The following is a 21959-nucleotide window of genomic DNA, read 5'->3' as shown; positions in this document are numbered from 1 at the left end:
TTCTAAGATTATTAATTATTAATTAATTTAATAGTTATTTTCTTATTTTTCGATAATTTAATAATTCTTTAATTTAAATAAAAGTTATTATATTTTTATATAGGGACATTATTTTATAAATGGATTTACGGTTTATTATAATTATATAAGTTTTATACTTTATTTTTATTTTTAAAATGTTATTACATTTATTAGCTTTTAATTAGAATATTTTTTAATTTAGCTTTATTTTATTATTTTTAAAAATTATTTAAATTTTACTTATAATCGGGTTTTTTTTATTAAAGAGTAAATATACCTTTTTTAACGTTTTAAATTCCTTTTATAATTAATAAAAATTATAATTATTATTATATTTATAATATTAATTTATCTTTATATAATATAATTATAATTTTTATTTATTATATTTTTAATTTATTTAATTATAATATTTTATTATAAAATAACTTTTTTATTTATATTATTAACGATTAATATTAATTTTAATTAATGAACTAACAAATATAAATATATTTATTATATATAATATTATTATATAAAAGATAAAATTTGTAATTTAAATTTAATACTTTTAAATAAATTAATATAATATATTAAAATTAATGTTAAAATTAATATTGAAGATTTAACGGGAATAATTATTTCTACTTTTATAATAATGTATTTAATTAAAAGTATATATTTTTATTTAAATTTCATTAAAATAATAAAATTTATTAATTATTTAAAGTATAAGATGTTTTTATAGAAAGTTATTAATAACCTTTATTTTTTTTAATTAAAGTATTTTAAAAAGAAATATTTAAGGATAGTTTATTAACTATTTATATATTATTATTAAATATAATTACTTTTAAATAACTTATTTTATTAAAACCTTTTATTTTTAATATTAAGTTAAAATTTTTAATTAAAATATTTATATTACTAATTTTAATATATAGGAACGGCTCGATTTTTATAATTTTATAATTTTTAATAATAATATTTAAGAATTCTTTATTAATTATCTAAACGAATATTTTTAAATTTATATATATTTATTAAACTTTTCTTTATATAAAGAGTTTAATTTATATATATATATATTAATTTAATTTCTTTATTTTATTTTTATTTTATAAATCTAAATAAATTATTTTTAATTATTATAATTTTTATAATTTTAATTTAATTATTATTACTTTATTAATTATTAATATCGCTTTTATATCGTTTATAATATTTATTTATTTTTAGATAATACATATATTCTAATCGTTAATTAATATAAAGCTTATTTAATTTATTATTAATAAATTTCGATTTTATATATTATTTAATTTAAATTAAAATAACAAATTTTTATTTATATTATATAAACCTTAATTTCAAGGTTTAATAATTATATAAGTTTTAATATATATGTATTTAAATAATTTTAATTTTATATTAAAGCTTTATCTATATTATTTATAATTTTTTTTAACGTTTTTATATAATTATTTTTTTAATCTAATAAATAATAACTTTATTTGTATTATTTTTATTAATATAAATATTTTTCTTATTTTTATTTACAATTTTATCGATTAAAATATATTTCTTTTTTATAAATTCTTTTTTATATTTATTAATATTTAGGTTATTATAATTAATGAAAATTTCTTTATTAGTATTATTTATTTAAATTCTTTTTTTTTAATATATATTATGTATAGCTAATATAAGTAGTAAGGAATAAATGGATAGTAATATAAATTGGTAGTGATTCTATGTTAAAATAAATGGGTATTTTAAATAATAAAGTTAAAAAAATTAAGCCTTTAACGATAATAGATAATAAATGTTAAACCCCCTTTTTATTATAACCTTTAATTATAACTATTTATTATCCTTTATAGTATAGAGTTTAAGGTAAACCCGGGGCTTATAATAATATTATATTTAATTATTGAGAAAGGAATTATTCGTTCGTATTATATAGGTTTAAGATTTATTAGAGATTATTCGTATCGAATAATAAAGTTTTTAAAACTAACGTATATAAATGCCGGTTTTATATAGGTTTTCGGAGAAAGTTTTTAAAGGTAGGTATAAATTCTCGTAATATACATTTTTTAGGACTTATAATTTATTTCTTTATTTTATCGTATATATATATATATACGTTATTATCTTTTATTTAATTTTAATCTTTTATATATTATTAAATATATATATAATTATTTAAGTCTTAATACCTATTTATATATATTATAGTAGATATTAATATTAATAACAACGTTATATCGTACACGCCCATAAAGGATACCTTTAATAATTTCAAAGAGGTTACTTTATTAATTATATATTATAATACCTTAAAATTAATATATTTCGTTAAATTTATTAATCGATTAAAATTAATATATCCCGATATTGTTAAAGCCGTTAATAATATAATATTTCGAGAATTAAAATAAAAGATAATTTTATATTTATATTCTTTCTTTATTATTTAATAAGAGATAAAGGTGAAAAAAGAAATTAGGAGAGATAACGATCAATTATCTCGCGATTTTAATAACGAATATCGCGTTTTTATAAAGTTAAAGAAAGGTTATATAGATATAAAATAAAAAGTCGCGTTAATCCTTAATCGCTATTCGGAGACTCACCGGAACGAGATAGCGAAATAAATAACGTCAAAATGTTGATAAGCGAGAGATAAAGGAATTGAGATTAATAAATAATCCTTTAATAGATATATTATTATCGATTTATTATTAATCAATTATTATATAATTAATTAATTTATATATTTATTTAATTTATTCTATTATATAAAAAGTAATAGGTTTTATATAAATTTTCTTTTTAATATAAATAATAAATTAACGTCCTTTGCAAGATAGTTATTATTATTATTAAATGTATTAATCTATTTAATTTTTAAATCTATTATTAATAAATATAATAATAGGGTTATTTTTAGCGCCGATATTAATAACTATAGCTATAATTACGAAAACTTTATTTTCATTTTTATAAAGGTAGGTTAGATTAATTTATTAAGTTATAACAGCTTTTTAAAGGTAAGTGGTTATTAAAACGATTATTACTATTTTAATTATAAGAGTTATAACTTTATTTTCAAAATAAATTTAATTATTAAAGTTTATTTTAATTATTTTTATTATAATTATTTTATTTATTATCGTTTCTTCTTTAATAATTTATTTCTAATTTTCTATTATAATTAATAAAGTTTATTATAGAAGTTAATAAAGTTTTTTATTAAATTAAGGTTTTAATAATAAGTTTTATAGTATCGCCTTATAAAAATTATGATTTTAAAGATTATAGCTTTAAAAATAATATATTATTCGTTTATTTATATAATAAATATTTTTTATATATAATTACTTTTTTATTTAAGTATTTTAAAAATTAATTTAAATTTATATTTAATATTAATTAGATTATTAATTATTATACATTTAAATATAATTTTTTTAGATTTAATTAATATATTATTTATCTTATAGAGGACGTTAATCTATTATTTATATTAAAAACAAAATTTATATAAAACTTATTACTTTTTATATAATAAATTAAATAAAGTAAGTATATAAGTTAATTAATTATATAATAATTAATTAATAGTGAATTAATAGTAATATATTCATTAAAAGACTATTCGTTAAATAGTTATAATTAAGGGTTATAGTAGAAAGGTGGTTTAATACTTATTATTTATTATTGTTAAAAGTTTAATTTTTTTTAACTTTATTATTTAAAATACTTATTTATTTTAATATAAAGTTATTATTAATCTATATTACTATATACTTATTCCTTATTATTTATATAAACTATATATAATATATATTAAGAAATAAATTTAAATAAATTAATATATTATATTAATTTATTTATTTATATAGCTTTATAATTTTAAATTACCTTTAATATCTATAAATAAAGAGAAATTTTATTTAAAACTATTAATATTATAAACTTAATTTCTTATAAATTCTATAATACTTTTAATTTTAAAATTTTAAACTTTATTTTAAATTTTAATAGATAAAGTTAAAGGTCTCTTTTTATTTTAAGTTTTACTATATTATTAAATAAATTATATTAAATTTATACATTTCTTTTTAATAATTATTTAAAGTTAATAAAGAATATATTTTTTATATATATTATTATTAATATTATTATATATTATTATTATAGATAAAAATATATTTCATTAATAAATATTTATTTTAATCGTTATATAATCGCTTTTATTATATTAAATAATAATATTAAATATAAAATAATTAATTAAAGTTAGTTTTTAATTATAGTTTAATTATTTAAAACTAAAGGTTTATTAAATAAATTAACTAACGTTTATTATTAAATAAAAGAAATTTCTTAAAGTATTATTTAAAGTATTAATTATTATAATTATAATCGTGATTATTTTATTAATTCAATTTTATATATTATTATTAAAAAAGGGTTTTTAAGGTAAATAACTATTTTCACTATTATCCTTATAGCTTCCTAAATCGTTCACGGTTAATATACTATCCTTTAATTTTAAATCTTTTATTAATTCTAATTTTAACTTAATTAAAAATATTTCCTTAAGGTTTTGTTTATTAATTTTTATCCTCCGGTTTATTAATTAAACTTTCTATAAATAAAAATAAACCTTTTAAATAAGTTTCGAATACTTTTAACTAATATTTAAAACGATTTTAATAAATAACTCTTATATAATTTTAAAATATTAATTTATAAAGGGTTTTAAATAATTTAAAAAGGGTAAATATTAATAGGTTTTTTAATAATAATAAGTCTTTATTATTATTATTATTATTATTTAATTAATATTTATTATTAAATATTTCGTTATTATATATATACTATTTATATTAAAAAATAGTCTTATTTTTTTAAATAAAGTTATAATTAAAAGAAATATTATAAATTAAAGTATATTATAATAATAAAGGTAATAGAATTTATTTAAATATTAAAAATAAAGATAAATAAGTTATAATATATTTTATAGCTTTTTCAAAGGTTATTTAAAATAAATATTTATTAATAAACTAATTTATAAAGTAAATAATATAGTTCGCTTTTATTACTTTATTTTAAATTACTCGATCTATTTTTTAATAAATTAATAAAGAAGTATATTTAAAATGTAACGGTAAATAAGATATATCTTTAATAAAATAGATGAATTAAATAGTTTTATTAAGAAGTATTATTAATAAAAAGTTAATATCTAAGTTTTTTATTATAAAATCGGCTATTTAATAGATTTAAATTAAATTATATTTATAAAAAATAATATTTAATAATATTAAATATTGATTAAATTAAATATATTAATTAAATCTTTAATAATAATTTTAATAAATTAGGAGATTTTTAAATTTAAGTTTATATAAGAGAGTTTAAAATTAATAATTTATATAAGCTTTATTATATATTTAAAAGCTTAGGTAATCGCTTTAATTATTTTAATTTATTAATTATTTTAATATATACTTTAAAATTTAAATTATTATTTTTATTATTTTATTTTATTAATTATTAATTTATTAACGCTATAAATATAATTATTTATATATATATTAATTTTATTATTAATATTAAAAATAATTAAAAAGGGGAATTACTCTTTTTTTTTAAATAAAATTAAGTATTTATTTTATTAATATATAAAAAGGTGGGTAAGTAATTTAAAAAGGGTTAAAAGGTTAAAAATATAAATATAATTTTATAATAAAGCCTTTTAATTTATAATTAACGGTTTATTATTTTAATTATTATTTATAATAAACGATTAATATAATATTAAATTAAAGTCTTTAAATTATTTTAAAGATATTGTTAAATATAAACATTTAATAAAAGGTTTATAAAAATAAATAAAAGAAATATAAATTTAATAAAGTTTAAATAAAGCTTTATTTATTTATTTATTTAAGTTAATTTATATAAAATTATTTTAATTATAGGTTTAATAAAGTATACATTATATATTTTAATAAAAGTTTATATTATTTATATTATTTATTAATATTTTTATAATTTAATTATTATTTATTATATTAAAAATTTAATATTAATTTAAATTTTTAAATATTTTATTTTTTATAAAAGAAATTTTATAATAATATTTATAAGTTTAATAATATAAATAAATTATTAAAGATTAATATATAATTTTATTAGTTCTATTATATATAAATATATAATTAATAATACATTTATTATATAAAATAAAATTATTCATTACTTTATATTATTTATAATAAATTAAGGATAAATTAAATATTAATTAAAATATTATTAAATTTATTATTTTTTTTTAAAAAAGAAATATTATTAATATATTTATATTTTTTTTTATTTATATTAATAAAATAAATAATATTTTTTATTATCTTTATTTTTATTCTTAATATTTTTATATATATTATTCTTTTTATTAAAACATTTCTATTTTTAATATTAAGTAAATTTAATTATAATAATAATAAATTATAATAGAAATAATTATAAATTATATATAATAAATCGTTAATTATTTATTAAATTAAAGGATTAATTAAGGTTTATTTTTATTTAAATTTTTTAAAAAATAAATTTTTTTTAAAGGTTATTTAATATAACATTAATAAAATATTCATTAATATTAAACTATTTTTCATTTTATTGTAATTTTTAAAGGAAATTACTTATAATAATAATAATATTAAAGTATTTTATTATAATTAAATTATTTTTTAATTTAAAACTTAATATTTATTTAAATATTTAAATTATTAATTTTATTAATAATATAATAAATTTATTACGTTTATTTCTTATTATTATTATAACTCTTTAGGTTTATAATTACTTTAATAATTTTATTAAATCCTTATTTTAATTATTAAAATTAAGATTATTATTAGAATTAAAAGTTTCTTTTTAATTATTATTTAATAATTATATAAATAAATATATAATTAAATTAAATATAAAAATAAAAAGAAAATAACTTTTAAAAAGGAATAAAAAGCAAAATTAAGTTTTATAAATTAAAGTTTTAATATTTAAATATATAAAAATTAAAGGATTAATAAATAATTTAAAATAATTATTATTTAAGAAAATTAATATATTTATATTAAAATTTTAAAATAAAAAAATAATTTTAGATAAAACTCTATTTAATAAAAATAATTCTTATTTATTATAATATTATAATATAAAATTCGATTTTTATAATAAATAATTATAAAAAATATTATTATTTAATATATAAATCCAAATATATAGGTTAAAATAAATATATTAAAAAAATAAGAATTTTAAAATATATTAAAATTATATTAATATTTTAAAAATATTAATATATTAAAATTATATTAATATTTTAAAAATATTAATATATTTATTTATTAATAAATTTATTAATAAGGTTTATACGTTAATCTTAAATTAAATAACGTATTAAATATATATATATATATATATATAAAATAAAAAAGAAATATAAATTTTAAATTTTAAAAAATATTTATTATAAATTTATATTTATTTTTAAAGATTTTATTATAAATAATTTATATATAATTAATATTTATATATTTAAATATTAATTATATATAAATTATTAAATTTATATTATATATATAAATAATTCTTTTTTAAATATATAAAAATATAATTATTAAAAAATTTAATTTTAATTTTAATATTATATTTTAAAATATTATATAAATTAATAATAATTTTATAATTAAATAAATAAATATTTTAAATAATAAAATTAAAAAATTTTAATTTTTAATAATAATAATTAATAAATATTAATTCCTTTTTATTATTATTTTTTATATTATTAAATTTATAATAAATTTAAAGTTTATAATAATATTTTATATAATTATTTTAAAAAATTATTATTATTTTTTTATTATAGAAATTTAAAATATATTAAAAATTATTTTTAATAATTTTAAAAAGATTATATTATTTAATATATAATATAATATATTAAAATTTAAATAATTTAATTTTAATAATATTATTAATAATATATTATTTTAAAATTTAAAAGGAAATTTATATTTATAATTCTTTTTAAATTATTTAATTTAAATAATATAAAAAAAATTTAAATAAATAATAATAAAGTATCTTTTAATATTAATAATAATAATTATATATTTTCAAAATTTAATTTTTTTTTATAAATATAAAAAGATTATATTAAAAGATTATTTATTAATTTTAATTCTTTTATTTTTTATTTATTAATATTTTAAAATTATTTATTTTATTATATTATTATTATAAATTTTTAAATAATAATTTAAAATTAATATGTTTTTTTTTTATATTTATATAGTTTTTTTTTAAATTTTATAAAAATATAATATTTATTATTAAAGTTATTAAAAAATTAATTATTATTTTTTTATTTTCGTTTTTTAATTTTATTTTTTATTAATAATAAATAAAGAAATATAAATAAAAAATAATCTTTTATTTTAATTTTTAAATATTATATTATTAATAACTTTAAAAATATTAAAATATTTTAATTTTTATAAATTAATAAAATAATTTATTTAAAATTATTAAAAATATTCTTTATAAATATATATAATATAATATTATTATTATTATTAATATTTATTATAATATATATAAATAAATATTAAAATTTAATAATTATATATATATTTAATAATATATAAAGGATTAAAGTAATAAATAATAATATATATATATATATATATAATAAAAAGGAGAAATTAATTATAAATTTTAAAGAACGTTTATTATAAGAATTTATACTTATTTTCGAAAATTCTTTTTAAAAATTTATATAAAATCGGTATTTATATACGTTAATTTTAAAAACTTTATTATTTAATATAAATAATCTCTAATAAATTTTAAACCTATATAATATAAATAAATATAATAATTCCTTTTTTAATAATTAAATATAATATTATTATAAACCTCGGGTTTATTTTAAATCTTATATTATAAAGGATAATAAATAATTACAATTAAGGGTTATAATAGAAAGGGGGTTTAATATTTATTATTTATTATTATTAATAATTTAATTTTTTTTTAATTTTATTATTTAAAATATTTATTTATTTTAATATAGAGTTATTATTAATTTATATTACTATCTATTTATTCTATACTATTTATATTGACTATATATAATATATATTAGAAAAAAAATTTAAATAAAATTAATTTATATATTTTTTTAATTTAATTTATTATAAAAAGTAATAAATTTTATATAAATTTATTTTTTATATAAATAATAAATTAATATTTTTAATATTAAAAAATATATTAATAAAATATATATATTATTTTTAATTAAATATTTATTAATTATTTTATAATTAAATAATTTATAATATTTTTATAATTTATTCTATAATAAAAAATAAAAATATTAAAAATAAATAATTTATTTTTAATATAAATATTAATAATAAATTAACTTTATTTTTTAAGAAATATTTATTTTATTTTATTTTAGTTTAATTTATAAAAAATAAAATAATTATAACTTATAACTATATTATAATCCTATTAATTAAATAGAGAGCTAACTCTTTTAAAGCTTAACTTAATTAAGTATACTTCTCTTTATTTACTTTTTTAATTAATTAATCTTATATTAATAAATAATCTTTTTTATATCGATTTAAAAATTCTCTCTATTACTTTATTTTCCCCTCCCTTTATATTAAAACCGTAATCGTCGACTTTAAAAATAAACTTATCTCCTTTCTTAAGATGTGACTCAGCGGTTTGCCACCACTCCTCCTGTATCTCATTTGCTATACATTCACTCGCTCGTGCGCTTCCATAATACAACTCCGCCGTCCTCGAGTCTCGGTCTGAAGCGCCTCCAGGCTGAACGGTATAAGCAAACCCAGCAGACACAACACATCCGCAGTTTGCGGTGAAATGTCTCAGGTTGGGCATGCGTCGCGCAGCGCGTGCAAAATTGATGTGGTAGGGCTTCAGCGCAGCGGGGATGGGAATGAACCTCTCGAGATCCTGCGGCGGACCGGTGACCCCATCGTCTGAGGGGCTGCAGTCGAGGAGATACTCTCCCTGGGGTGTCTGGCAACCAAACTCAAGCTCAATTTCGCGCAAAAGGGGCCAACGGCGCTGGTGATTTTCGTGATGGAGGTCTGGGTCCCACAGAAGCTCACTGCCGATGGCGGTCATGTGGAGTGTGATGGTCTCCAGCTGCATCGAGAGTTTACCCAAGGCCACACTGAGGTGACCCCGTGCTGCCCCTGGGCAGATCCGCGGGTCTTGTTCGTCGAAGAAACGCTCGATCCCTGAGCCTCCTTGGTAGCCGAGTTTGAGGCCTCGAACCGTCTCAGGTATCAATGCAGAGAGCCCGGTGGCAAAGTCATTACGTAGCTGCAGACGGACCTCATGATCATGACTGCCATCTGCCAAGTTCCAGTCGATGGTGCGTAGATGGGGAAACCGGCTGGCAATCTCGCAGCAGGTCTTTGGGACGAGCCGACGTTTGTACAAAGAGGGGTCCGCACAAGTGAACTTGCTGATCCAGGTTACCTCCGGAACGTGGTGATATAGACCTTCATTCAGCTTGACGTAGGATGCAATGCATCGTTTCCGGCGCTCTCGGAGGTGGGGTAGCAAAATGCTCCCGCCAGGCTTCATATCTTGCAAGTCGATTGCGCAAGCCGCGCTCAGCTCCAGTTCGACCTCACCGTGGGCCGAGGACCATGCACTCAGGAGCTCCATGAGACGGGCCACAGCATCAGAGAAGACCTCGTTGTTCTGCTTCTTTTCTACCTCGGTTTCCGGCTTGCGGTGATTATCATAGCCAGGCAGCAGCGCGGTGAAGTGGATCTGTCGGATATAGGCTTGCCTCGCGGGAGTTAGCGTTTCCCTTGCTTGATGGAGGCATTCCTGGTTCAAGTTGAGCGACGAAAATGTCGTGGGCTCAAAAAACGCTTGCCATTCTCGTGATACGGTGGCGTATACACAGGCCGATTCTGGGGAGTCTTGGATAAGCAGGCGCACGATTGCCAGCTTGGTCTCTGTTGGGATTCGATCCATGGCTAGCTTGGCGTGCCTCCAAACTCGCCCATTACCGACTGCTATGGTTCGTAAGGTGGGAGTTTACACAAGATGGTGGCCTTGTGAGTAGCTGAAGTGAGGAAGCGAACGTGGAAGGAAGCGTAGTCAAGATAAGGCACACAAGAGTACATACTCACAGGTTTAAGTAGAGAGCTTCGTGGTATGGGAGAATTAAAAGAGAAGGACGGAAGCCTGATCTGACGAGAAGCAGGGGTCCTGTTTATGGGTCCGGTGGGCCTCATAGCAAGCAGGCAACACTATCCACCAGGCAGACAGGGCTAGGTATACAATGCTCCATGCTCCATCCCGTCCACAGTGTCTAAGTCTTCATGTTGACTCCTCGGTTTCCGTCCGGCAAGCCTGCCCTACATCTACCCCATAGCGCCGTTCTTGGTCAAGTTCATCCTCCCACCAACCCAAGCTGAAAGCCAGGGAGCCCCAAACAGGACTGTGGACAGACTCTGCGTCCTGTGGCATCCCGCCCGCGAGCTGACCATTGCAGATGGCGCTGTCGACCAGCAAAGTCGCCATCCCGGCGATGGTGCATGGGTTCCGCTGCAGCACGGTTTTCGTGTCTATCAGAAGGTACGCCGAGATGCCGCTTGCAAACATAACGGCCAGAAGGGCCTGCAACACGATCTTGGAAACCATGTTCTGCCGCAAAACTCCCCGGTTCGGGTTGATCCAAGTCGCGGCAAATGTCTCGGGCTTCGAGGAGGCATTCATCGGAACCCTCATCTTGGCTGATGCGACTTGTGCCATGTAGCGTCTATATACGGATAGAATCTCCTTCTGGAGGCGGCCTTGATTCCGAGACCCCAACAGTTCCTCTGGGCGAACGCTGTTGTTGGGATGCAGCATCAAAGCGAAGAATTTGTCCAGTACAATATTCGGATCTTCATAATACGTCACAATGTCAGCTGAGCCAAATCCTCCGAATTGAAAGTCGCCGTCCCAGATTGCCACCTCGAGGTCGAAGTGCACCTGGGGCCGGTAGGGAAAGGCCGTCTGCCCATTGGGTCCACTGGGTAGGTATCTCACGGTGGACTCGTCGGGGACAGCTGAGACGAGCCTTTGCTCAGGAATGTTTATGTTGACCTCGACCCTGACTTCTGTCATCAGCTGTGTGCATACCATGGTTGTGAAGTCGCTCATGTTGGCTCTAGTCGGCTGATCATCCAAAGCAGATTTGGGGGAGTATTTCCCAAACGTGAAGGCGAGCGTGGGACAGCCGGGTGGGTTGTCTTGGGTGAATGCCATGTTTCGTTACCCTGAGCCACGAACATCGCCAGGAGGGAATTGGACATGCAGGTCCTGCATCTGTCCTACCCACTCCTCAGTGGCTCTCAATGGCAGATCGTTTTGCAACTTCAGATTCCATTCAATCAGTGGCGCAGCACTTTCACAGCCTAGCGGGGTCCGCCATGAGCCGTTGATCGACAAATACTCATCGCTGCCGTTCAACTTCACTTCTGCAGTCGTACAGCTCAGGTCACCTCTCAACGCCGGTAACTGCAGCGATATGACTGGATTCGATGAATCCCGGACCCTTCCTACTTCTGGTTCCGATAACTGCAGGCGCGGCAATGCAAATTCTTCGTTCGTAAGACTGGGGAAGGAGAGGTTTAGCATCTCGAAGGAAGTAAGTAGCACCGCAGCGCCGCCGTCGTGGCTTAAGCTGTCAGGCCACGCTGGATCAAACGCATCCGCTCTCTCTGCAGTCATCGATAATGGGCCAGGAACCATCTCAAACTTGTAAAGACCAGATATGAATATTGGAGACAAGGCTCCAACGAAGCTGGCGAGGACCGATAATGCAGCAGCCCAATGCCGATGGCGCAATGCGATGTATAATGCATGTGGCGCAATCTTGTCAAGCAAGCATTCATCGAGGGTTGTCGAGGCTGTGGTGGCCTGTTTCCGAAGACGGCAAATTGGGGCAAACAGGAGAATGTTGAACGACAAGGAGTCGTAGAGCAATGATACAATGGTGAAAACGAGTGATTGGAGAATGCGTGTACCGAAAGTGACCAGGTAACCCTCCGGATTGATACTAGTCGCAATCCCATTTGGCCGGGCGGACAGGTGTTGAAGTATCTCTAGTGCGACGATGAGCGCGGCCGGAACCAGGGTAACAGCAACGAAAGCTTCCGGCCTGAGGATCAAAGGCCACCACCAGCGACGCGGCGAATTCTCGGTGACAGTTTCATCGTCAACGTTGATGAGCTCGTTTGGAGATTTATCCCGTGTGCGAATGACGAGTGCCACATCATCGGCGTTTGATGCCTCTGAGATGAACGTATAGTTCTGTAACAAGGACTTGAACTTGGCTCCCATACAGCTCCTAAGCACTCTCTGGAACCCCTTGCTCCGGGACAAGATTACCCCACTTCCGCTCAGGGTTCCAACATGGCAAGGCACCACGTCGTGGGGATGGTTGAATAGTATGATGATACTCCCAACGACAGCCAGAAGGAGGCCGCAGAGCATCATGTAGAAAGAAAGCCCGTCGATGATGAGCCGCGTCTCGGGGAAACCAATCTCCCCCTCCAATGGGAGAGATGTTTCGACAGTAGCAAAGTAGTCTACGATTTGCCCGGCGAGGTAGCCCATTACAACCGGTGCTGCCCCTAGAATCTTGAGGGGGTTTCCCACGAAGGTCTCGTAAGATGATGAGTTGCCGTTAATAATTGCCATCATTGTCCAGAACGGATTGGGCGCCGACTCGTCCATACTGTTCGACAGATAGTCACCGGTCATATGCCTTGCCGCATCCAGGTTGCCAAACAGCCTTTTCGAGAACTCTGTTGTCGAGAATCCATCGATGGACTTATTGGTAATCTTAATGTTGGGTGTGTCGACATTGGATTTTGGAAACCCCTGAGTGAAGTTGTACGAAACTTGTGCCTTCCCCATCGTGTATGTTGCATTGCACACGGCCGCAGTGACACCAATGACCTGGATTCCCCATAGGCCTGTAACCTTGTTCTTTTCTGCTTGTATAGATGCCCCGGCAACTGACGTCTGATTGTATCTCACGTCCAGTATGGAGAGAAGCCCCAAGTCCTCGACAACGTCGTCACGACCTCCTCCAAGGCCAGTACTGTCATCGGCAGTAGCTGCACAACCTATCCGGGTTGTTTGACCATAAAGCTGACGGGGAGAGAAAGTGCCCGAGTCATCCCAACTAGAGTGCTCAAAGAAAAAGGTATGGCAAAGTTCGTTGTTTGTAGATGGGAGGCAGCTTGGCCAAGAAACCGTACTGTTGAGATAAAACCTCACACTAGGCGCGTCGAAGGCTCCAGGCCTCCAAGTCAAGTTGAACGGGGAGACTATCGCACTCACACAGTGGAACTGGGGAAGGAAGACGTCCACGGCGGCTTGGATGATTGACTCGGTGTTGTTTAGTGTCGTGTTCTCCGGCAAGGTAAACCGCTGAAAGGCCAGATTGGGTTGGAGACCGTCGGGAAGCGTCAGGTTCTGTGCAATCAAGGCGTAAGCCCCGTAATCAAAGGCAGACTCTGCGAGGCTATGGTAAGCGTAGATATTGCGGGTGCTATTGAAACTGGACAGAGCCTCCAGAGTGACGTTTTGCATAGGAGTGGAGGCAGGAATAGGATGGAGGAGACCGGTCGATGCGACGATGACGAGTCTGAGGATTGGGCCACCCATCAGCGCGACCAAGACCGAGATATGCCTCAGCTTCCCGGCTCTCCAGACACTCGAGAAGACATTGGGCGAGACGTAATCCAGGAGGACACTGTTGGGAGCAGTCGCCGGTCCGTTCCACAACTCTTTCCATGGCTGGAGCAGTTTACACCAGTACTCGATCTGCTGCCATCCGCTGACTACAAACACGAGCACTGCTGTAGGGGCATACGTCCACATGTAATGGTTATTTGTGGTAAGTGGAAAACCTTGGTTCTTTACCGAAGCATGCCTCAGTACGATAAGCGCCGTGGCGAAAGCGGCCAATGCAAGGGTGAAGGGGATGAGAAAGAGTTTCGAGAGGAAGAATGGGGTCCACTTTGCCGACTGCTTGGATTCACCATGCTTAGTTCTGGTGAAATCAATGTCGTTCGCTTGATCCTGGCTAATGCTTGATTCGATTGGTTGCCCCTGGAGAGGATCGGGCCCGATACGGCTCGCGGGCGAAACCGATGCGGTAGATCGTTGCGTCAAGGACTCATCGCCGGTATCTGGAAGAGGCTGATTATCGAGATATCTTTGAGCCGAATCCATTTTCTGTTGGTAGCAGTAGCTTTGCGGGTATCGTGAGAGATCAGCGAAAAGCGTACTCGACGGTCATGAGCATTGAATATAGCTGGAATACTTTTAAGTACCTTGACCATATACTTGTAGCCGCCGAGCCAAGATGATGCAAGATGGTAAGCGCCGACTTGCCGAAATTTCTCTGGGCCTACCTACTGTGTATCGTGCCACAACTCCATGCCTAGGCAGACTACCTAAATACCGCCCTGCTTTCAGGTCGGTTCAAGCAGCACAGGAACTCCGCTTAAGGTATATACAACGGCTTCTAGTGTCGCACACCAAATTTTCATTCGGCCTTTTAAACCCAGCCCGCGCGTAGCCTGCTCATAGCTTTCCACTCCTCTCACAACGTGCGACCACCAAGTTCGGTGAAGCAAGCCTGCCCAATAGAAGTCGACGAGACCATGTTAGACACCAGTAACAATGCAGGGGCGAGATCAACATGATCGGCATTGTTTGTATGCTACATTGGGAGCAGTGCTAAATACGTTTTCATAACAACTGAGAAGGCTGTGCATCGATACTTCAGTGGTCCTAAAAATGGTGTGTTATGGCCCATCCGACATTGATCAAGGTAGTGATCGGACACGATCACCAATCAAATATTATCGGAAGGGGTAGCCCCTAGGGGGCTTTGGGGATAGGTTATTGGCGCCCAACTGTGCTTCTGGCCAGTACTGCCAACCCCCACTCCCCCTAAACGGCCGATTTTCGTCTAGGTTGTTATACATTTATCGATCGTTGGCAGTTTAGTTCCATTTGTGAATGTTACCCAAGCGGAGGTTATGTCGAGAGACTAGGCTTATACGGTCTTTTGTTGGACCTTGAGATCTATCAGACCTAAAATATCCCCCGATATTTAAGGAATGCAAGGTAGACGAATAATCTAGAGCACGAATGCCAGTTTGGGTAGCTAAGTGGTTTCAATGCATGTTTCTGGTGTAGCGGTCATCAGAATCCCGTTACAGATAAGGCCGGGCTGGCTAGCAAATGCATATCTACGGGACGGGGAATTGTCCCTGTACAACTTCATATGCACATTTATGATAGGTAAGACATTCTGATCACTGCCAGTGAAAGTTCAATACCCGGTAAACTGACGCTGGAGCGTGTACTTTGGTTAGTCGCACAAGCTCCAGGCTGCAGCCGACATATTCATTTCTGCTGTCAAAGCCACTTTGCCGGTCAACGTAAGTAAACCTTCCCGAACAGTCAAGTACCACCTTGGAGGAGTAGGTATGGTGTGGGAGAGATGGGTGGTCATCGCCAATATACTTTCGGGGCTATGGCATGCACCTGTGAGGTGCAGTTATACCCTTGTCCTTTGACTCATTCAGCCAGCATGGAGTCGAAAATCACTCCTGTCGACGGCGACTTCCCCCAAAACCGTCTTATTGACGGTTAAAACAATGCTCAGACCCTGTGACCACCTCAATCTAAAGCCGGCTTAGCCAGTGTCTTCTCCTGGCTCATTCCTAATCTTTCTTGGACATGTGGCCTTCCCATTCCTCGCGTGCCGATGGCAAAAGTACAACGTTGACTGTGTATTGCAGCAAAACATCTCAAGTCGACAGTTGAGAAACCCATCCCGCGTTTAGCCTCACAGCCTCAAGAAAGCGGCCCAGGCCGGTGAAGGAGGGAGGGCGCTATGATTGATTAGATCTCAATTGAGTTATCTGATCCGAAGCTCGTGCCCGCCAAGGCCGGTGACGGCAACGCTACCAGACCCTTACGGAAACCAGGCCCGACCCTATTACTACATAGCTGCCAAGCAAGGGTAGCTCTCTGGGCCCTCGGGCAGCGTTTGTCGTGTAAGCTACCTTCCCGTTTCCGTACGTGAGTGCTCTAGTAGAGATCTAGAGTGAACAGGCGAGGGGGCGAGAACAGGCGTGCCGGTTGGTTCCGTGGGATGGATCCCCAAATCAAAGCCTCTGAGCGCGAACCGCACCATTCATGCGCATCCCTGCACGAGCTAGCAGGGCTAGTCCATGCACCGTCCCCGCTGCCATCTTATCTGATCATCAGATAAAATCAGCTCATTCGATGGCCATTCCCAACCAAGAGGGCCCGGAGCACGACTGGGACCTCTTGGCGGGCCCTGGCCTCGGCGTATTGCACCTCCAAAACTTCTCCCCCCCGTCGCAAAAACCTGCAGACTTGCCTGGGCTGGCTTGCCCGAAACGGACAGGGCCCGGCCAACCTCGTCAGCTGCGGCAAAAAGAGCAGCCAGATAGGTCTAGGTAGCAAGGAAGAATTTGCACCAGGTCGCCCGATGCATGCATCATGGGTGGCCTGGCGATGGTGCCGGTCCCGACCATTTGGGATTCCCGTCTCCCCTCCCCTCCCATACGACGTCTTGGCCGACCTCGGGTGGATGGGCTTGGCCCCCCTACTCTGCATGAGGCACATATAGAGGACGGGCTCGGTCGCACCCTAGATGGCCTGTTCCTGTTCTCTCTTGTCGATCCTTACCGCGCTCCAGCTCTCTGTCCTGCTTCCTACCATTGCCTGCCCTCCGCAGTTAGGACTTACTACGATGGCATCCCCTCCCGGAGTTTTCTCGTCCGAGCCGTACGACTTGGAAAAGCGTGCTGCCGAAGACAAAACGCCCGCTCACGTGGTAAATGAAGGCACAGATGCGAAGTCCGAGTCGGACGACAGCTCGACACATGCCCAGGGTGTGAAGCGCGTCGAGGCCATCACTTCTGTCTGGTCCAAGAAGGCCCTGTGGTCTACCTTCGTTCTGTGAGTTAACGCGACGACTACTCGAATACCAATCGGTACCCCTCTTGGACGTGCACTGACTGACGACTCCCCCTTTCTTGTATAGCCTATGGCTTGTTAGTTTCGTCGCCGCGATGCTGGGCGCCGTCGAGGGCGCCCTGAGCCCCTACATCACGAGTTCGTTCGACCAACACGGCCTCCTTGCCGTCATCAGCATCGCCGCCCGCATCATCGGCGGTGTCGTGACCCTCAGCATTGGCAAGATCATCGACATCCGGGGCCGCATGGAGGGCTTCATCGGCGCGCTCCTCCTCATCACCGTCGGCATGATCATGAAGGCCACCTGCCAGAACGTCGAGACCTACGCGGCCGCCCAGGTCTTCTACTGGGTCGGCAACGTCGCCCTCAGCTTCATCATCGAGGTCTTCGTCGCCGACATCACCTCGCTGCGGAACCGCATGATCATCTTCACCATCAACTCGACGCCCAACCTCTGCACCACCTTCGCCGGCCCCGTCATCGCCGAGCTCTTCTACTACAGGGCCAACTTCCGATGGGCGTTCGCCGCCTTCCTCATCATCCTGCTCGTCTTCTCTGCACCCGTGGTCGGTGTCCTGTACTTCCACGAGCGAAAGGCGAAGAAGCTGGGCCTGATCCGTCCCAAATCTGGGCGCACACGGCTGGAGTCGGCGAAGTTCTACATCATCGACTTTGACGGTAAGTTGGCCGCTTGTTGGGAGCCACTGCAGCAACATCGCTTTCGATGTCGCTGCCGTACAATAGACCCAACAGTTGACTGACATGATCACAGTGCTTGGTGCGATACTCATCACGGCGGGTTTCACCCTCATCACGCTCCCCTTCAGTCTCGTCTCGTCCGCCACACATTCCTGGGAGAGTGCCAGCATCATTGTCATGATCGTCATGGGTGTGGTTTCGCTCGCTGCCTTTGTAGTCTGGGAGAAGTACTTCGCGCCCGTCCAGTTTTTCCCCTTCGAGCTCCTCAAGGACCGAACCGTGCTCGGCGCGGCCATGACATACTTCATCGTGTTCCTGTCGACCTTGTAAGTCATCCCTGCGTTCATCTTCTGGAATGCATACTAATGAGCTGTCGGTTCCAGTGTCTGGGACGCCTACTACGGCTCGTACCTCCAGGTTGTCAACGGCCTGAGCATCAGCATCTCCAACTACGTGCTCAACGCGTACTCGCTTACCTCCTACTTCACCGGTCCCTTCATCGCACTGTAAGTCGAGCAATACCCGATACAGACAATCCAGTCAAGCCGTACTAACTCTCTGAAGGTTCATTCGGTACAATGGCCATGTAAAGTGGCCGGCAATGGCGGCAATCCCCATTTACGTGCTCGGAACAGCTCTGATCATCCACTTCCGGGTGCCCGGGGCCTACGTCGGCTATCTCACCATGTGCCAAATTTTCGTTGGCTTCTCCACGGGTATGCTCACCACCATGTCGCAGCTCGCTCTCATGGCGTCCGTAGGACACGAGAACGTGGCCGTGGCCATTGCCATCTACGGCTTGTTCGGAGCCGTCGGATCCAGCATCGGCTATGCCATTGCGGGCGGCATCTGGACCAACATCTTGCCGAGCAAGCTGCTCGAATTCCTGCCCGACTACGCCAAGGACCAGGCGGCGACCATATACGGCGACATCACTCTGCAGATGGCGGAGCCCATCGGGACCCCGATTCGTGATGCTGTCATCGCGGCTTATGGCGTGGTGATGCGACTCATGGTGATTGTGGGCGCCTCTCTTATTCCTCTGCTGGTTGCAGCTGTGTTCATCTGGAAGAATATCAACGTCAAGAAGCTCCAGTCCGGTGAGAAGAAGAAAATGGGTAACATTTTCTAGAGAAAGAAGGTACGAGGCGGTGAACCCAGTGCCTGCATCTCCACGACTGAGCAAAGCTTTGCAGTGCGTTCTCGTCACCAAAGACAGGCCGGGTACATGTGGGGAGATGAATGAATGCGACACATGATAGAAATTAGTAATGTAATATACACACATGGCATCCATACTTGCTGTCCGTTTTTGTAGTACGTGAGTGCCCTTGACGGTATCCAGTTGTGCATATGCAGTTCATGATTCAAGGGTTGCATGCAGGGGCGTTGTGGTGGCAGGTGCAGGTGCAGCGTGGCCGTATTTGGTACTTGGCCAGCCCCACTGACTGACTGCCCGCTTACTGATACGGATTTCCACGTGATGGATAGTCGATTATCTGGATTCTTTAGGACCCGACTGATGCCAAACTCCAGTCGATTAATACCCAACTTCAAACAATAAAAGTCTATACCTATCGTATCCCATAGCCAGGAGCTTTTGCAGCCATCCGTTCTTCAGTTGCCATTTGGAAAGGGAGTACCCAAAATTTGGAAGAGGGGAGCAAGATGGCGTCAGGTCCGTCCAACGCCCCGTCAGGCGAAAGCGCCGACCAGTCCGAGTCGCGCTCAGCCTACAACGACTTGCGCCGCCTGATCCCCAGCCTCGCCTCGGAGCTGGACCAACTGCGCGCCGCCCTGCGTGAACACAACCTCTGGCTGCAGCGGTACGGCCACACGAGCCAAACCCCCGCAGACCCCTACGGGCCCCCACCAGATCAACAACAAACACAACCACAACAACCAGCCACCGCCACGGACCCCGAGCTGCCCGCCTACTCGGCCTCGGACGTGCCGCCGTACACGGGGGGTCCCAACTCGGTGACGGCGTACGGCTCGACGTCGACCCGGGAGGAGGTGCAGCAGCGGCGGGACCAGCTCACCGAGTGGCTGGGCGAGGGCGAGGACGTCCTGCGCGAGTACTCGGCCCGCTTCGCCCAGCTGACCGAGGAGCTGCGCATGCCGCCCGAGGACCTGCTGGGGACCTGGAACGAGGCCAGCCCGGATAACGCCCTGCCCGACTACGCCCAGGTCGAGACGCGCGAGGAGCTCATGGTCGGCGGCGTCGGCGAGGTCCCGCCGCCCTACGTCCGCGGACAGGTCTTGTCCAAGATCGAGAGCCGCTGAACCAAGCAACCGACGGACTGACTGATGAGGAGCCACCGGAAAGGGGAAGGTAGGGGAGGGGAAGGGGAAGTGGAGAAAAGAAGGAAACTAACTGCCTTACTTGGACATGGAGTTGAGGTTGTCTTCCACCATGGACAACAGTCGGACAGGCCCCGGGACTTTTACAGGCTAGCGGACCGGCCAACCCTTCACCTCATACGGCCCTGGGACTGCTACCCTCGATTGGCATTCGAGCATTCCGTAGGCTAGGGGTTACTGAGGAGTCATCCGTGGTCAATCTAACGTGGATGAGGTGGAAGACGAAGACCAGACAAGGCTTGGACTTGTCATCCGTGACCTGGAGCAAGCACGTATATTACCGAGCATAGCTGTATCCTCCAAAAGTCAAATAGCCATCACACGATGTTATTTAGAAATTCGTGACTGGGCCCAGTACCATGTAAGCAACAACCACATTTCTGCGTTTAGTTCAACTTAGCGTGCGGTGCGGTGCGGCTTGCCCCGGCATATTGGGATTTGGGCCTCGCCATGCCCCTTACACGAGCGCAGACACTTAAGCAAGTACACATTTGGTTAGAACAATAGCACTTCATTAAGGAAATTCAAGAGTAGGCTAGAGTCAATTCAGCACACGTCCCCATCATTGGTAGCATGATCAATGCTAAATTGGCTGCTGAAGAGGTGCCCCTCTCCTTCGCCCCTTAGTTTGGTCCCAGAGTGCTCATTAGAATGGATAGATCACAATTGACCATAGCTAGTAATACTCATACATATGGAAGCCACAC

At 34.3% G+C, this 21959-nt stretch overlaps 5 protein-coding genes across 5 annotated transcripts; 2 read left to right on the top strand and 3 right to left on the bottom strand.

The window, feature by feature from the left end:
• Positions 1–9720: 9720 nt before the first annotated feature.
• PG985_011260 (uncharacterized protein) lies at positions 9721–11133 on the bottom strand (the record flags this gene model as incomplete). Its single annotated transcript, XM_066831027.1, has 1 exon — positions 9721–11133. One exon carries the CDS (start codon positions 11131–11133, stop codon positions 9721–9723), a length of 1413 nt encoding a protein of 470 aa, XP_066681709.1.
• A 348-nt stretch (positions 11134–11481) lies between these two features.
• On the bottom strand, positions 11482–12414 carry PG985_011259 (uncharacterized protein; the record flags this gene model as incomplete). Its single annotated transcript, XM_066831026.1, has 1 exon — positions 11482–12414. The coding sequence occupies one exon, from the start codon at positions 12412–12414 to the stop codon at positions 11482–11484; it is 933 nt and encodes a 310-aa protein (XP_066681708.1).
• Positions 12415–12420: 6 nt separating this feature from the next.
• PG985_011258 (uncharacterized protein) lies at positions 12421–15396 on the bottom strand (the record flags this gene model as incomplete). The annotated part of the gene is made up of 1 exon (XM_066831025.1): positions 12421–15396. One exon carries the CDS (start codon positions 15394–15396, stop codon positions 12421–12423), a length of 2976 nt encoding a protein of 991 aa, XP_066681707.1.
• A 2566-nt stretch (positions 15397–17962) lies between these two features.
• On the top strand, positions 17963–20020 carry PG985_011257 (Siderophore iron transporter mirB; the record flags this gene model as incomplete). Its single annotated transcript, XM_066831024.1, has 5 exons — positions 17963–18171; positions 18257–18867; positions 18962–19214; positions 19272–19394; positions 19453–20020. The coding sequence occupies 5 exons, from the start codon at positions 17963–17965 to the stop codon at positions 20018–20020; spliced, it is 1764 nt and encodes a 587-aa protein (XP_066681706.1).
• Positions 20021–20556: 536 nt separating this feature from the next.
• Positions 20557–21174, top strand: PG985_011256 (uncharacterized protein; the record flags this gene model as incomplete). The annotated part of the gene is made up of 1 exon (XM_066831023.1): positions 20557–21174. One exon carries the CDS (start codon positions 20557–20559, stop codon positions 21172–21174), a length of 618 nt encoding a protein of 205 aa, XP_066681705.1.
• Between the last annotated feature and the right edge of the window lie 785 nt (positions 21175–21959).

The sequence above is a fragment of the Apiospora marii genome (assembly GCF_038362585.1).
Source record: "Apiospora marii strain CBS 49790 chromosome Unknown utg000007l_segment0_segment0, whole genome shotgun sequence".
NCBI lineage: Eukaryota > Fungi > Ascomycota > Sordariomycetes > Amphisphaeriales > Apiosporaceae > Apiospora > Apiospora marii.
The sequence above is the reverse complement of the archived record's forward strand: the minus strand, read 5'-3'. Positions and strand labels throughout refer to the sequence as shown.